Source organism: Neoarthrinium moseri (assembly GCF_022829205.1).
Source record: "Neoarthrinium moseri strain CBS 164.80 chromosome Unknown scaffold11_Wmoseri_CBS_16480, whole genome shotgun sequence".
Lineage (NCBI taxonomy): Eukaryota > Fungi > Ascomycota > Sordariomycetes > Amphisphaeriales > Apiosporaceae > Neoarthrinium > Neoarthrinium moseri.
In genome coordinates, this window is record NW_026055125.1 from 122,007 (window position 1) to 139,266 (window position 17,260).

At 53.4% G+C, this 17,260-nt stretch overlaps 3 protein-coding genes across 3 annotated transcripts; 2 read left to right on the top strand and 1 right to left on the bottom strand.

Moving 5' to 3' along the window:
* Positions 1-5,320: 5,320 nt before the first annotated feature.
* On the top strand, positions 5,321-8,297 carry JN550_004169 (uncharacterized protein; the record flags this gene model as incomplete). Its single annotated transcript, XM_049315654.1, has 7 exons — positions 5,321-5,515; positions 5,579-5,704; positions 5,764-6,022; positions 6,077-6,296; positions 6,347-7,649; positions 7,697-8,187; positions 8,249-8,297. The coding sequence occupies 7 exons, from the start codon at positions 5,321-5,323 to the stop codon at positions 8,295-8,297; spliced, it is 2,643 nt and encodes an 880-aa protein (XP_049173707.1).
* A 1,900-nt stretch (positions 8,298-10,197) lies between these two features.
* JN550_004170 (uncharacterized protein) lies at positions 10,198-12,370 on the top strand (the record flags this gene model as incomplete). Its single annotated transcript, XM_049315656.1, has 2 exons — positions 10,198-10,533; positions 10,595-12,370. The coding sequence occupies 2 exons, from the start codon at positions 10,198-10,200 to the stop codon at positions 12,368-12,370; spliced, it is 2,112 nt and encodes a 703-aa protein (XP_049173708.1).
* Positions 12,371-13,665: 1,295 nt separating this feature from the next.
* On the bottom strand, positions 13,666-15,611 carry JN550_004171 (uncharacterized protein; the record flags this gene model as incomplete). Its single annotated transcript, XM_049315657.1, has 3 exons — positions 13,666-14,980; positions 15,040-15,315; positions 15,496-15,611. 3 exons carry the CDS (start codon positions 15,609-15,611, stop codon positions 13,666-13,668), a joined length of 1,707 nt encoding a protein of 568 aa, XP_049173709.1.
* Between the last annotated feature and the right edge of the window lie 1,649 nt (positions 15,612-17,260).

Consider the following 17,260-nt stretch of genomic DNA (forward strand, 5'->3'; position numbering starts at 1 on the left):
TTGCTGCTCAGCGTCATGACACAAAGACCCATGGTAGAGACGGGAATCGGTAGAGATATATGTGGTCGTTCTGGCTTGGTGCTGTATGCAAACGGCAAACACACATCGTAGCTATAACATCATAGTCATAACAAGTCTACATGATTCAATTATTCAGGCCAATTCTTCGTTGGAAAGAGGCGAATAAGAAAGATATGTTTTTGTGTCAGTCAATCTAGTAAACTAAAAAGTAGTATAAAAAAGCAATGGGACTTTGTTTTCTGGAGTGACTACGGAAGTGTATCGGCGGTTCGGCCCAAGGAATGATGGGACGCGTCTCCGAACCGGGCTTTCCGGCCCTGCTGCCCCACCGCGCCGGACGGCCGTCGGATCGAGTTTGCCGAAGGCGTCGTCTCGGGCGGAGCTGACACGTCCAGAGTTGTATGTATATATAGATGGACAAGTCACAGGGACGGTGGAGGCTCCGATGCCTGAGAAAGGGTCTCGTGGCGAGGGTCCCTCCTGCTTGGGTTCAACTGCGATGACGATCACGCGATGTAGTCGAAGGCAGCTTTCGGCAGCAGTGACTATTGCCTTTGGGACACAACGAGCGTCGATAGAGTGTGCTTGTGTTACATACCAGATGACTCTACTCAGGCAGTGAAATATCAGCCCCCTCCCACAGCTGCGGAATCTGGTACGTTCCAAGGGAATTCGCGGAAGAAGATTGGTAAGGAAACATTTACTTCGACGTAGAGAACTATATTGCTGTAAGTCACCGAGCGGCTCAGCGAGAAGCCGGAAGTCATTCTACAATGTCCGCCATCTCTCGACAGGAGCCGCAAATGTGACTCCGCATGATGCGTAGAAGGAGAAGGGCGGACAGTGTAGCCCAGCCTCAACGAGGCAGGCGAGAAGATCCATATGGATTGGTGGACTTTGATAGGCGAATAAGACCCTGTCTATTTGCCATTAGGCGTTCCATATTAGTGTGACACACACCGACATCCCAAGGGACGGGGCAGAACACGGTTATAGTAGAACATCCTTCGTATCCCGGTTCGCCTATGCACACTTGCAAGCCGCCCGTTGCGCATGTTTTTGTTTGGAAGTATCCCGGCGGCCGGATCTGCCATATAACCCATGGAGACGCGGCACGGCACGAAAGATGTACATGCATGGTTGTGGAAAAGACGTTTGCGAGCTGCAAATCATTTCTCTGGGTGCTTCCAACGTGCAGTTATGCAGATACGTGTGAAACTGCGCTGTGTATCCTTCCAACACGAACTATCTTGCATGTGGCGCTTTAATGACCCCATGGATTTGATCATGTCTCAAAGAGACCATCTCAAGATTGAAGTGTCCCAGAAGAGCTTGATGGATGCCGATCTACTGAGCCTGATCTCAGATCGAAAGGTCTCGCTCTTCACAATCATGTCGAGCCGCAATGAAAAACCTCAAAGCTCCTTTCCGAATGCAAGTCCAATTCTTTCTGTTGTGTGTGATTGCCTAGTCCTTATCAGTTTGTGCTAGGTGTGTTTGTTCCAAACGAAGACGTTACTAATGGTGAAATGATGCCTGTTTATCAAGATGGGCTCAATCATACTACAGCATAGTCAGCACAGTAGAACAACTGCTGTTTGTCCATATATGCACACAGCGGTTGACAGTTGTCAACTCAAGAGCTCCGCTAATCGCGAGTTTGACCCGAGGCACATTCTTCTCGTAGGGAATGACACACAAACGCCTGCCATTGGATAGTCAAAATGGGTTGTAGATCGAGCCCCGAGCTTAGCGTCCATCCAGAAACATGCTTCGAAGCCGGAACTTCCGGTGCGAATTTCTCATGCTTAAAATATGACCCCCTTCTACGTTGCCACTCTTCAGATGTAAGAGCCTGGACATCGGAGAAATTGTAGGTAATATAGACTGCTAGGGTAGAGTCCCATCACAGTTGCCACCTGATGCGAGATCTGTGGGCTTAATCTATAGAAACAGGGGGATATTGATGGGTAGATACTATACGGCAGAACTTCCCGGGCCAATCATTTCGAGCACCCGAGCTGCTTATCTTGAACCAGCCTGATATTCATTGAGATGATCTCGATCCAGCGTACATCGTGAATAGACCCGAAAAAGCTGTGACGACGAATTCAGAGTAGGATCAAGGTATATGACATTCGCGGAAACACAAGGATGGATCTGCATCGGGGCATTTGAACGAGAAAGTGATGATGACAGGGGTGCGGCCGAGACGACGGATCGACGGCGCTGCTTGACAAGGTGCGTCGTCTCAATGCCGGGCTGGGAAATCTTCCGACTGCATAGAGTAGCATATGAGGCTCTTGCAGTACAATGCTACAGCGCATTGACCCCTGCTTGGGTATGGCTAAGACGAGGCAAAAGCTGCAACCATTTCAGAATAGATTTGCATAGCATTAGCACCCAGCTTGCTATAAGACCTTGATACAAGAGGCACCTGCCAGATATAAAATCGATCACTATACCAGCACGGCAAGGCAAAAATCGACGGTAAGAGAAAGAGAAGAAAGTCATTCGCGAAGAAAATAACCGCCGCATGCCGCCTATGTGAAGAGCAATGTCATTGCAAAACATGCCTGATTCATAAGTGTACTTCACAGGATCCGTTCGTTATAGGTAGTGCTACTCTGGGTCCGGCATAAACAAACAAAACAGTGTGCAACTGTGAATGTGGAGTGGCCGCTTTCGAGCACATACAGGAAAGGCGCATGAGCCCGAGATTGCAACTCTGGTCGACGGGTATATGTGCTCTTCGTAGTTCTTCACTAGAAATCTCATGGATCATTACAGCGGTGCAGCTTAGAAGAAAGGAAGGAAGTATTGAGGAGAGATGAAAGTACCACATTGGAATGCATTAGGCTTGACAGGGATAAAACATCTCTGTTGTCCATCAACTTATGCTCAATCGTCGGAAGCGATCCGAGGTACTCAGAAGTCGGTGGAGGTTGATAATAACGTTCTGCAATGTTCGATTTAGGTTTGCGTCGATGCAACGCCAAGTTGCGGTAACATATGCATGACATTTACAAATGCAGATGGGCCAGGAAACCGAGTCGTGGACTTTCCCTCGAGCTAATGCCCGTCACTGGATTTCCTGGTGCAATAGGTTCCTTTGCATCTTGAAGAAAGGTAGGCTGCGCTGCAGCTATGCTGGAGGCTTGATCCGACAAGCAGGTTCGGCCGCGTTTGCTAGGGTTAGCCCATGCCTGGGTTATCCAGGGCTGGGTAGCGAGGTGGAGTGAACATGGCGACTTAACCAGCTTCTGTTGGTCATGATCCTAGCCCCAAGTTGTTGGGCATTCCAGAAGCGGACAGGCGTGCCACGCTCCGAGGTTGATGTTTCATCAACCAAAGCCGAGGGGCATGCATGTGGGACCTTTCAAGGCTGAGTCCCAAGTCCCAATACAAGGGTTCTGGTTCACGGAAAGCAAAATGCCGTACGGAAGAGAGCTAATGCTACCCGCTATCTCATGTAGATTGGGCAAGTAGCACAGCTGCATGATGTCAACGGTCTGGAATGAAGATCGTCTTCCAGAAGACGGCATCTGATTATGTAAGTCGGGCGGTGTACGGATGAACACCGTTGCTGGTGGTTGAAGAGAGCCAGCGAAAATACATTGGGCCGTCAATTGTCCATGACGGAGGATTCATGGCGCAAGAGCGAGGCGTATATTGCGTAGAGGTCACATGCAGGGCACGACGTATAGTGCCAAAGTTTGTCGGGGCGAGAGACAACCAGAGATCAATCTTGCTCGTAACGCTGCTTCACGGGTGCACCGTATGCGAGATTGTTGCTGTCCAATACACAAGCTGTTCTCCAATTTTGCTGATATTGTCGGCCCGCATAGCCGCTTGTTCCTTGAGGACCCACCGGCTTTTTCGACACCTACGCTAGACGACCGCGTTTTCGACGTTGCCCATGTACCGCATTGTTCAACTCCCGTTTCTCACCCGTCAATTTATGTTGCTCAGGTGATCCGGCTCCGCGAAACTTGTCTGGCATGCTAGTCTTCGCGATCGCACGCTGAGCCCAACCGGCAACCACCCAGGTGGCAGGTGGTTTTCGGCCATGGCGTTGCTCTGTAACGGCGACTATCGACTATACCCAGCGTGGGGCGACAACCCACATGTCGATACACTTAGACATGGGCATTCAAAAGCTCCATGTTTTCTAGCTTGCAACCCACAATCGAACACAAGCACCAGACCCCTTGCATGAGCTCCTGGCCAGGAATGAACGGACTGCGAACTTACCACCCATGTACCGTGTAACGGAGTAGTAGGACCAAGGGAAACATGACCGTTCGAATTGTTCTCCACATGGCTTAGCGCATGGACGACGGGGATCTGTGTATCAAGCCGGTTCGCCGTAAAAACGCCCCGAATCCCCAATCGCTAACTATATCGGTTTCATGGATTAGGTGGCTGCCGCCGACACACCCCACATTGAGTCTCTTATCAAGTACCATGTACAGCAGCTTACAGGCTATCAGTATTCGCCTCACGCAATATCAGCAAGCGATCCGTTTTCGTTTCCTCGGATTGGTATCTGTGAATACCGCACGTGCGGTCCGTCCCTACCGATGTGGCCATCTCGTCCCAGAGTCGAGATGAATCTTAAGGGTTCCATGAATGACCAGGTCCAGTGACACCTCAGACGGACGCTGACCTGAAAGTGCGCCGCTTTCATGCGTCCCCAGGCCTCGGCGGCATCGCGGCATCTGATGGTAACAAACACGCGAGCCTTGGGGGGTGCCCGTACCTCACCGTCGGTAAAAGCCAATAGTTGATTCGAGTAGCCCATACGAAGACGTATATCTTCTTTTTGGCAATCAATCAATTTCACCCTGACTTCCAAGAAAGCGTTAGACGATGACTTATTGGAACCCCCGCTAGGTAGGTACCTTTTTTCCTGGCCGCATCTGTGGGTCCTTCCTTCGTTCTATTCCAATATATATTCATATCTTACCGTTGCTCTTCCAAAGTCGGTTCACTATCGGCACGCATGGTCACGCGTTGTTGGCTGAACTTTCGTATCTTCCATGCTTATATAAGGGCTTGGTCACTTATGTCGTGACTGATGAACAACTGACGATTCAACCTTCTGCCACTTCCACTCGTCTTGTTGTCAGCTCTCGATCGCTCTGTCCCTTCTACACTATCGCTATTACTGGCTTTCAACTTATTCGAAGACCCACGAGCGTCGTATCACTCAAGTTGGGCCCTATAAGATCACGAATTAAAGACTGCGTCCTCGATTCCAACCGGGAACACTGCCAGTGGGCCCAAGAGATCAACAATGGAGTCGACACTAGAGCGCCATTTGGCCGACAGCATAGACCCAAATGCATCGCCTTTAGAAAGCGTTGATACTGCCACAACACCTGGCACAGAGTTTTCACCGCCAGAGAGCCCATTCCAGAAGCAAGCCATCCCCAAGGACAGTCGGCAAACAGCACGCGAGAAATTAGCGGCCTTGGACCTAGAAGAGAAGGTTGTCGTTTATTCCTGCGGTTATCAATACTTGCTTTGTTGAGACTGGACTAACAGACCTTAGGTCTCCCTCCTCACTGCAGCTGACTTCTGGCGGACAAAATCGATCCCGGAGAAAGGCATCCCTGCGATTAAGACAAGTGATGGACCGAATGGCGCTCGAGGTGGAATCTTCGTGGGGGGAACCAAGGTACGAACCTGTAAAGTGCAGGTCACTCTATCCAAATGAAGGGGCTAACGCACTGGAAGGCTGCCCTTTTCCCTTGCGGTATCTCCTTGGCTGCCACATGGAACAAAAGTCTACTGTATAAAGTTGGTCAGCATCTAGCAGATGAGACTAAGGCCAGGTCGGCCAACCTGTTGCTGGCACCGACTGTTTGCATGCACAGACATCCCCTAGGAGGCAGAAATTTCGAGTCCTTCTCAGAGGACCCTCTACTCACTGGAAAGCTTGCATCCCAATACATTCAGGGCCTCCAGTCGAAAGGCGTCGGTGCTGCTATCAAACGTTTGTTGCCCTCACTATAGCTGCTTCTGCCAACATGAGCTGACCCGGGAACAGATTTCGTCGCCAACGAACAGGAGACATTCAGAATGACCATAGACTCGATCATGATGGAGCGGCCACTCCGAGAACTTTACTTGCGACCTTTCGAGATCGCAATTCGGGAGGCCAACCCATGGGCTGTAATGTCTTCGTACAATTTGATCAATGGCGTCCACGCAGATGAGAATATTCACACGTTAAAGGACATTCTCAGGGGAGAGTGGGGATATGATGGGTTGGTGACTTCCTCTTATCACATAATCCACGATTGCTAATCATATATAGGGCTGTCATTTCTGATTGGGGTGGAACCAACTCTACAGCAGAATCCTTGAAGGCAGGATGTGACATCGAATTTCCCTTTTCAACCAAGTGGAGGTTCGAAAAGGTCCTTCAAGCGCTTCACGACGGCAAACTCCTAAAGGAAGATATCGACCGGGCCGCTGAGAATGTTCTCACCTTGGTGGACCGTACAAAGGGAAATGACATGTCCGAAGAAGCGGCAGAGAGGGAGGACAACCGCGAAGAAACGAGGTTGCTGATTCGCCAAGCTGGCGCTGAGGGACTCACGCTTCTGAAGAACGAAGGGAATATCCTGCCTATCAACCCCAAGACAGCAAGAGTGGCTGTCATTGGCCCAAATGCCAACAGAGCCATCGCTGGTGGCGGGGGCAGTGCCAGTCTAAACCCATACTACAATACTCTACCCCTTGACAGCATTCGAGCAGCCGCCCAGAATGAGGTCACCTACGCGCAGGGCTGCCACATCTACAAATGGCTACCAGTCGCTTCACGTTACTGCACGGACAAGTCTGGGAAACCCGGTGTCACTCTCGAATGGTTCAGCGGGGACAAATTTCAAGGCGACGTCGTCGTTCAACAGCGACGCACTAACACCGACCTCTTCTTGTGGGACTCTGCACCACTCGCTGAGCTTGGCCCACAATGGTCGGCCGTCGCAACGACGTATCTGACTCCAACCCAGACAGGAAAACACACTATAAGTTACATGACAGTGGGCCCCGGAAGATTGTTCGTTGATGGAAAGTTGGCACTTGACCTCTGGGACTGGACGGAGGAAGGAGAAGCCATGTTCGATGGTTCCATTGATTACATGGTGGAAGTCGACATGCAGGCCGGGAAGCCTGTGGAACTTCGTGTTGAGATGACGAACGAACTTCGACCCATTGCCAAGCAGAAGGTGTTCAACATGACGCACAGGTACGGTGGCTGCCGCATCGGTTTCAAGCAGGAGGATGCCGTCGACTACCTACAGGAGGCCATTGATGCCGCAAAGGCAGCAGATGTGGCTGTTGTTGTTATCGGTCTCGATGCCGAGTGGGAGTCAGAAGGCTACGATCGCAAGACGATGGATCTGCCTTCGGATGGCAGCCAGGACCGGTTGGTCGAAGCCATCGTCAAAGCTAACCCTCGGACCGTGGTAGTGAATCAGTCTGGCTCGCCAGTCACCATGCCCTGGGCCGACAAAGTTCCGACAATACTTCAAGCCTGGTACCAAGGCCAAGAAGCCGGCAATGCGCTGGCAGACGTTTTGTTCGGCTTCAAGAACCCGAGTGGGAAATTACCGGTATGTATTCCCCCGTCTGTACTTGAGCTGTATGCTGATGGTCACAGTGCACTTTCCCCAGAAGAATTGAGGATACACCAGCCTACCACAACTGGCCTGGGGAGAACCTTCGTGTACTGTACGGTGAGGGTTTGTATATTGGCTACAGACACTATGATCGTGCACAAATCGCACCATTGTTTGCCTTTGGCCATGGTCTATCATACACCACGTTTGAGTACGGCCGGGTGTCGGTCAGCCAGAAGACACTCGGCGCGGACGCCCCTATTCACATGATCATGGCGGTCACCAACACGGGTTCGGTTGCTGGCAGTGAGACGATTCAGATCTACGCGAGAGACGAAAAATCCAAACTCCCGAGGCCGGAGAAGGAGCTAGTCGCTTTTGAAAAGGTATCTCTGGAGCCCGATGAGACGAAGCACATCACCATCCCCCTGGACAAGTATGCCGTTGGCTACTACGACGATTCCCTGAGGACCTGGATTGCAGAGGAGGGCACGTTCAAGATTCTGGTCGGAGCGTCGGCGGCTGATATCAGGTATGTTGCGTTCAACAATGTTCCCCATCCGTTGACTCCAAATACTAATTTTCGATAACAGGCAATCGGCTTCGTTTGTAGTTGAGGAGTCGTTCACGTGGATCAAGTAAGAAGGCCACTTGCGCGCAGTCTCACCCTACTTTCGAGGGTGGTTACTATATACGGAGATAGATGAACCGGTGCTTTGCATGCATTATGACACCTGACCAACAGGAGGTTGCAGCAAACGGAAGGGAACTGTCAAAGTACCTTGGGGACCTTGATTGGCAAGTTATACGTGCGGAAGGTCACTCCGTGGGAGAAAAAGAATGGTCCGGGTGGCGCGATACCAGCCTCTGACGAGTTCGTGACGAAACTAATAACGCTCCTTGCACTATAAATAATGAGCCTATGGAAACATCGGTACAACTTTCTTGTAATGTGAGCCACGGAGAGCCTGGCCAAGGTCGTTGTCACGTTATCATACTCCAATATGCGTGGCCTATAATAATAGCTCTACCAACAAGGCCCCGAGCCCATCGTTTGGGATGCACTACAATTACCCTAGGAAATATAGCACGTGCCGACCACGCCGCAATCAAGTCAAGGAGTGGAGATGTCACCTTGTTATCCGTATCTGTTCCGTGGAACCTCTTTCGGACAGCTAGAGGCAGCAGTCAAGGGCCCCCACGTCTGTCTAGAAACGTGGATCGGATTTATAGGGACAAGCAGCGCCTTGGCATAGACAGGGTGTGTCTTCGGAATACGTTGCCTTGTCGTGACTATATATATTAAGATTCGGTGCTGCAGCCGACTACAAGGGTTAGGCTTCAGACCGTCAGGTGATCCGAAAAGCCATCAGAGCAACGGTGCGATGTGTGCTGGGGTATTTGGTTTGTTACGGAGACTGATTTCATGTTCTTATTGTGAAAGACTAGGTGTGAGATTTCGAGTGCATGTAGACGAGCATGGCGAGAGAAATTTTCAGTTTGCCGCAATATGCTCGAGCCGACAATCACGACCTACAGTCATCAAACATCATTGCCAGTGGTGGATAGGAAGGCCATTTTCCTCGGCGTAACGTGTATTGCAAGCAAGCTGTTTGCTTCAGTGGCTGCATGCTCATACCCCCGAAATTCGTTGTGTTCTTATATTCCAGCACTTCAACAAGGTCGTTACATGTGGCTATGTTAAGGCTGTAAGTGAGTTCTCTTAATCTAGCTGGTACCTGTATATACAGTAAGTTGACGGGAGGTTGAATTGGATGCTCATCCATTTGCTGTCGGGTCCTTAGCGGGTTCGTCTGTGCCTCCACAGGGGACCCCATCGGGCCCCATCTACATGCGGATCTGCAGGGGGGCGGGCCCCTTTGGCTTGGGCCTTGGGCCGTCGCCTTGTCAGAATGAACCGTGGTCCGATCTAGCCGCGCAAAGGATCGCCGCCCGTCGAGGAACACGCTGTGAAGGACGTCCACGACGGAGGATCACGCCTCACTCTCGCAAGTTTGCGTTTGCCATAGGCTTCGCTGTTGGAACATACGACCTCTTTTAGAGCGAGTCTCAACTGATCATGGTGGTTTCGACTTGCCAAGTAAGCGGGCCATCGTCTTGTCCAGGTCGATATGTTTGCTTGCTACGACAGACGTGTCTGGTGGGCCAGGCCACCTGCAGCTTTGATTGTCCTTAGCGTCCGATTACCCCTGTAACGCACCGCCGCCCTGCCAGCGGGCTGCCTGCCGTTCCACGACGCCGCCGGCGCAAAGCCTAGGTCCCTGGTCGAACTGCATACATAGCCCCGACGACAGGTAAAGTACACTTGGAGCTCAAAGTTCACCCGAGTTACAACAGCGACCGTCTCTATCCCCGATCCACACCACACGTCTTGAACCCGCCCCCTACCTAGGTACGGAACCAAAGCCCAACCCCAAGGTCGCGGGTAACGGCACACGCGTCCTCTGGTCAGATTTCCTCTTCCATGGGTCTATGAGCGGACGCCCGAAGCCGAGGGCTCCCATTGCCCGTCAACCACACCATGGCGCCTAACTATGCCAATGGCAACGCCTACGGTCTGCCGACCTCTTCCTACAACAACCGCGCCGCGAGCACATCCCTTGCCGAAAGCCTCCTGTCAGCCCTGCAGAACCTTCTGAGGCGGGGACGGAGATACTGGAACGGACGCGGCCGCATCGTTGCTGGGAACTTGGCCATGCAGGGTGCTCACCACGTCTCGAGGAACCTGGTGTCTCGTCGCCTCCTGAGCTTCCCGCACCTGCTGGTGGCCCTGTGGATGCTGGTCATGCTATACGGGGAGCGGTGGATCTTCATGAGCAAGGTGCAGAGCTGCGACTGGGACCACTGGGAGAAATGGGTGAGTAGACACTCTCCGACACCACACGAGCGCACCCAGCAAGCTGACCCCATGCGTACAGCCGGCAGGAGCGACGCCGCACCGCTTGATCTTTGTTGCCGACCCCCAGCTCATCGACCCTCATTCATACCCAGGCCGCCCGTGGCCTTTGAACCCCTTGACCTATACGATAACAGACAACTACATGCGAAGGTCATACAGGGCGCTTCAGAAGGAGCTACAGCCAGACACAGTCATGTTTCTTGGAGACCTGTTCGACGGTGGGAGAGAGTGGTCAACCGCACATGGAGGCTTCGAAGAACCCGAGTGGATGAAGGGGGAGCGACCTGCCGACGAGGCGAAATACGCAAAACAGTGGAGTAAGAAATACGGCGAAGACTTCTGGCTGCAAGAGTATGCCAGGTTCGGCGGCCTGTTCTACGACAACTGGCGATTGGGCGGCCTGTTCCCTGGAAGGTGGCAGCGGGGCAAGAAGATCATCCCCAGTTTGCCTGGGAACCATGATCTCGGTTTCGGGCCCGGGGTAAAACCCATGGTGAGGAAACGTTTCAGCGCGTATTTTGGAGAGACGAATCGGGTCGACGTCATTGGGAACCATACCTTCGTGTCTGTTGATGCCCTGTCACTGAGCGCCGGCACCCACCAGAAGATGGAACGGGCCGACTTGAGCGAGATCTACAAACCCGTACACGACTTCCTCGACGAGGTCAAGGGGACCAAACGGAGGTTGGCAGCCAAGGAGGTGAGGTTCTGGCGTGGGGAGAGTGAAGATCTAAGCTACAACCATAAAGTCGAGGACGTCAGCGATGCTTCCTTCAAAAACCTGCCATCGTTGGACCAAGGAGAGGACGGGCCTGACTTCCCGACAATTCTCCTGTCCCACGTGCCCCTATACCGGGAACCTGGGACGCCGTGTGGTCCGCTGAGGGAACATTGGCCGCCCGCAAAACCGCCGGAAGGCCAGACAACACCTGTCAAACCCGACATGCGCAACGCCCTCCACATATCAGCAGGCTACCAGTACCAAAACACGCTCACCGAAGAGGACTCGGTGAGACTTGTGAAGAGCATCGGAAACGTGGTCCACGCCTTTTCGGGGGACGATCACGACTATTGCGAGGTGGTCCACTCGAGTTCGAAGGATAACGTTCGAGAGATCACGGTCAAGAGTCTGAGCATGGCCATGGGTGTGCCGACCCCGGGATTCCAAATGGTCTCGTTATATAACCCCATCGACGAGAACGGGAAGTCGCTATCGAGGGATACAAAACCCACCTTGCAGACACATCTCTGCTTGCTTCCCCAGCAGCTCTCCACTTTTGCGACATATGCCGTCCTCGGCATACTCACCGTCGTGATTCTTGTCATTCGCGCCTTCTTGGTACCCGTGCTGAACCTGCAGCCATTTGCCCTGGACGGCCTCCCCCTATCGAATGGCGCGGTCCTGCCGACGCACGTCAAGGCCAAGTTCGAGGCCGACCCGGAAGAAGGGTACGGCCTGCCGACCTCGGGCCACTCGACCTCCAAGTTCCTCTCGGCGCGCACGCGCGGCCGTGGCGCGTCCATCACCAACGGCGCCGCGCGCGGCAACTCGCCCAACACGAAGAGCGGCAAGTGGGGCTGGGGCGAGACCCGCGGCCCGCGGATCGAGATCAGGCGAGACGTCTGGGATGGCGGACGGTCAGACGGCACCCTGTGGCAGGCCGCCCGGCGTCCCACCTGGCGGTCGGCGCTGCAGTCACAGACGGCGCTCGTGGGCCGCGAGATCTGGACCACGACCTGGAGGGTCGCCTGGATGGCGCTCGGGTTCTACGCCTATCTCACATACAAGGGCTAGGACTAGAGGGAGTAAGTCGGATAGAGAAACAGAGACGGAGCGGGGGAGGGAGAGCGCGCAAGAGCGATGCAGCTGTACTATAGGATATGAATTATTAGCTGGTGTTGGCGGCCTTCACATTGGAATACAAGGCTGTGGGGATTTGCAGATAGAAGGGGGCTGTATGTTTGTAATTGGCGAGCTCTGCCTGGACTTGGCATAAAAATCGAAAATGTCCGTGTTGATAGCAACAAAAGACTTCTCTGGCCGTCTGTCTATCCCAAGACTGCACTTGCTTTATTCATAGTAAAATATCCTTTGGTATGTAGATCAAGACTCGTCGTCCAACCCACGGAGCGTTTTACTCCCCTTGAATATCGTGACTATGCTATAGAGCGGCATGATCTCCAACAGCATGGCCCCCTTGGGGAGATGCCCACTCCATTCCAATTCTACAAATGTATGTATTGCCAAGACGGATTTCGTTGAATGCCCATAGTGCCAGAAGCGAAAATCGAAGTTGTATATACATTACTCAAAACCCAATCGAAGGGAACGGCCGCAAGCCAGCGACCATATCACGACCTTGATGACACAAGATGACGTTCCACTACGTCAGTCCGACCAACATATCAGTTGGATAGGCGGGGGTTAAGGGCGAGGTCATCACAAGCTGGTGGTTGCCTACCACATTTCTAGGGCCGACACGGTTGAAGGGGCGAGAAGCTCGTTATTAAAAAAGCATCAATATCATACTGATATTTATGATGGCTAGAGAGCATTTGCTACTCGCTATATAGGACACCGCTGCTCCCAGACCATCTAATGACTCCACTGCATAGATACATGAGAGAGCTGTAGGAATGGTGGTGGCGGTGGTTTATACCTTGAAATGGTATCCTCTGCAGTGTCAAGAGCACTGCGAACCCATATGATTGCGAGTCTGGCAGGAAAATGTTCAAGGCGGCTCCCTTTCCGCAAATCTGGGGGGTGGTACCCATCAAAAACGTCGTACCCTGGGTTGGTAATTGCACCTGTAGCGCCCAAATTGATTCCTGACTTTGAAATTCCATTTGTGATCGCCCACCTGACCCAAGACCCAATTCCCTAAAACAAAGATCCAGAATGTTGTGACTGATGACCAGTCCCTTGGCCCGTTTCCGATGAACTCCAATACGTCAAACTCCGGCGCTGGTATCCGATGTGGTTTTAAAAATAACAATCGCGAACAATGAAGGCCGTAGAGAAGGCAATGACAAAACAGCCGTATCAAAAAGGGGTATAAACAACGCCGGCCGACGATGGGCTCAAGGCCATCAGTAACTGAACTCGACGTTGCCTAGTCCCATCTGCTGTATTATCTTATCTTCCTCGGATCTATTATCGCCGTGGGCGGAGTCAGTGTGAATCGTCTGAATGCTCTCCGTGGCGCTGGATCCGGTGACCGAGGGTTGAAGCTCGTGTTCAGCCGGTGGGATGCCACTGTCGGCGAATCCTTCGTCGCGAAGCTGCTGGAAACTCCAGCTGGGCTCGAATTTTTTACTGTTCCATGCGTAGTCGACACGCTCGTACATCTCATCAATCTGCTCCAGGCTGATCTTGCTCGTCTCGTAGACCATGCAATACACGAACAAGCCGGCTAGCAAGCAAAAAGCGCCCCAAACGTAAAAGACTCTCGATCCCATATCGGCATAGCCTGCGCCGGGGGACACCATGTATGGGGTACCGTACGCAATGCCAAAGTTCAAGAGCCAGTTGGATGCGGTGGAGACAGACATGGCCTTGGCCCTGACCTTCAGAGGAAATATCTCGGCGGTGACGACCCAACAGACAGGACCCCATGAGGCGGCATAGAAGAAGATGAAGAATGAGAGGAAGATGATTAGTATCTTGCTCGCAATTTCTCCCTCGCTATTGCGGACTACACTCGCGAAGATGGCAATGGTCAGCTGGCAGATGGCCATGCCAGCGGCACCGATCATCAACAGGTTCCGTCGACCCCATGTTTCAACAACGAACAGTCCCGGGATTGTGGAGAAGACGTTGATGATGTTGGTGATGAGCGATATAAGAAAAGGACTGTCAACGTTGGCGCCGTGGAAAAAAGTGGTGCCGTAGTACATGATGAAGTTGATGCCGGTCAGTTGCTGGAGCATCTGCAGGCCGCAACCGGTCAGTGTTCGACGTCCGAGGTGTGGTTCTCCGAGGAAGATGTCGCGATATGACTCGGGCCCAAGGCTCATCTCGTAGTCGTGATTAGCCTGTATCTCGGCTAGCTCCTCGAGGAGTGCCGGGTGCGTGATATCCAAGCGCCTGAGGCGACTCAAGGACAAGGCAGCTGCATCATTCTGTCCTCGTTTGATAAGATATCGTGGGGTTTCGGGAAGGACCAGAATGCCGAGGGCGAGAACGACGGCCCAGCTGAACTGGAGGCCGATGGGTATTCGATAAGCCGAGGCGTTGCTAATATCCTTGACGCCAATGTTGACAGCAGATGCCGTAAGAAGGCCGATGGTAATCGATAACTGGTACGCGCACACAAGAGTTCCTCGAATCCATTTCGGGGCCATTTCAGACTGGTACAGAGGTACCAGAAGGGAAACAGCACCAACGCCGACTCCGGCAAAGAAGCTGGATCCGATTAGCATGACACAACCTCAGGCGAGCAAACTGGACGCGCAAAAACATACCGGCCGACGAGCAGCATGGGAATGGCATCGGCGCAGATCTGGAATATGACGCCGAAGCAGAAGACGCCGATTGCGATGACGAGGGATATGCGACGCCCGAGCGTGTCGGCGGCAGGGGCGCCGAGCAGAGCCCCAACGGCGGTTCCGGCACTTAATATGGCGACAATAATGGCAGTCTGTGAAGGGGCGATGGCGCGCGTCTGGCTTGTGGTGTCGACGTATCCGGTGTTGAACTGGTCTATAAAGGCAGGCATGGAGAGAATGCCGTTGATGGTCCTGTTTTGCCGTCGGTTAGCAGCAACATCAAACACGTTTGCATTCGCAGTCGGCCTCCATCGTCACCCTCGTCATGGACACATCGCATCATATCGTGTCGTATCGAGATGAGAGGCGGGTCGAGGGAGATGAGCGACGGGTGCTGATGATGATGATGCTGATGCTGGGGGTTTGGCTCACCCCGTGTCATATCCAAAGAGAAGGCCACCGGTGGCGACGAACAGGCCGACCATGATGGCCGGGGCGGAGGAACCGGCGACATTGTCGGGTTTGTGCCAGCCCATGGCAATCGCCATGGTGAAGGAGGTTGCTTCGTCAATCCAGCGTTGGCGGTCGGTCGGACGGATCGTGGTCGAGCGATGGAAGAGGTCGTCAACGTCCGATTTTGCGGGTTCCCATCGGGAGAGACGGTAGTGGGTAATAATAGAGTGAGTAGAGTTCCCAGAGTGGAGAAGGGGGTCGGCGAAGGGGGGGAAAAGGCGGGAGAACAGGACTCGGGACTCTGGACTCTGGACTCTGGACTCTGGGCGAGAGAGAGAAGAAGAAGAAGGGCAGGATCAGCGCCGCCGGCCGCCGAGGGCTTGTCTGCGGGTGGGTGGTCCAATCGCGGGTTGGGTGCTGGCTGGGTTTGGAGGGTGGTCTGGTCTGGCAGACTGACAATAGCGGTACCTAAGTTAGATACCATAGTACCTAACCACCCGAAGTACTGCAGGTAAAAAGAGAGAGAGAGAGAGAGAGAGGGACAGAGAGGGTGCAGGTGGGCGAGCGGGTCTCACGGGCTGTCGGGAAGCACGAGGGCCAGCGAAGTCCCAGAGGACCCAGCGAGACCCCCAAGAGCACCCCAAGGGACTCAACTTGCAAGGGCCGCTGGCTCCAGCCGTGGACTCGTGGCCTGCGCGAACGGTTTGCGCACCCTGGGCCTGCCTGGCCCCTTGGGTACCTCAGTGACCACTGACCACTGACCACCTGCAGGCCGAGCTTGCAGGCCCTACCTGCTGTCCAGCTAAGTGCCAAGGTCGGCGGGCGGCCCTCATTGGCCTGGCGCCCTGGGGGTGGGTGCGCCCTAAGCGACCTGCAGCGACCAGACACGAAAGCAGACAAGCGCGCTGGCGAACGCCCTCCACTGCTGCCACCGATCCTGCCCGTCCACTCACAGCCCGCCTGGGCCATCTGCTCGCAGCCCTCACGAGACCTGGGGCGCCACGCTGCCAACCAGAGCCAACGCCGCCCACAGTCTTCGCGAGTCACGCCTGATGGGCTGATTCACAAACCCAATATTACTTCTGGGCGCCGCGTGGTGGAAATGGCCGTGGCTCTTTTTCGGGGGGCTTTTTTTCGGTGGCATCAGCATTCCAATGCCGCCCTGGCCAGACGTCCATACGTCCCCGGTTCTCCCCCGGTTCTCGGGCTTCCTGGCGGGTGGCAGCAATCCCGATGGCAAGCCTCCAAGACTTCACTCCATCATGGTTATATCACTGCAAGGATGATCTCCAACGGCGGCAGGAATCCTTCATGTGTGCTGCCGTAAATCGGTATCGATCAACAAGTTTCCCGCTACCGTCTGGGAGATCTGTATACTACTTAGTGCATTCTCGTTATGGACCAGGCATAGTGAACCGAAGAGACCATTCAAAGACGACCTTGTCCAGCAGCTGACCAGCGCAGACCAACTCCACATCGACCCAGAGCACTTGGGTAGCCTAGCAAGCCTGAGTAGGTACATGGATGCTGCTGGATGCGCCCGTTTCCCCAAAGTGAGCCTGTACTCTCAGAGACACCTGCTTGAACTAACAACTGGGTATATCTATATGTGCTTTCACGGCGCAGCAGAGTAGTTGTTGTTGGTAAGGTATCGACTCGTACTGTACCTCTGTAACACCTCAAGTCATCTGTCTACGTACAGTAGGATGAGGTGAGTTTCTACCTAGAGTATCACGCATCTCAT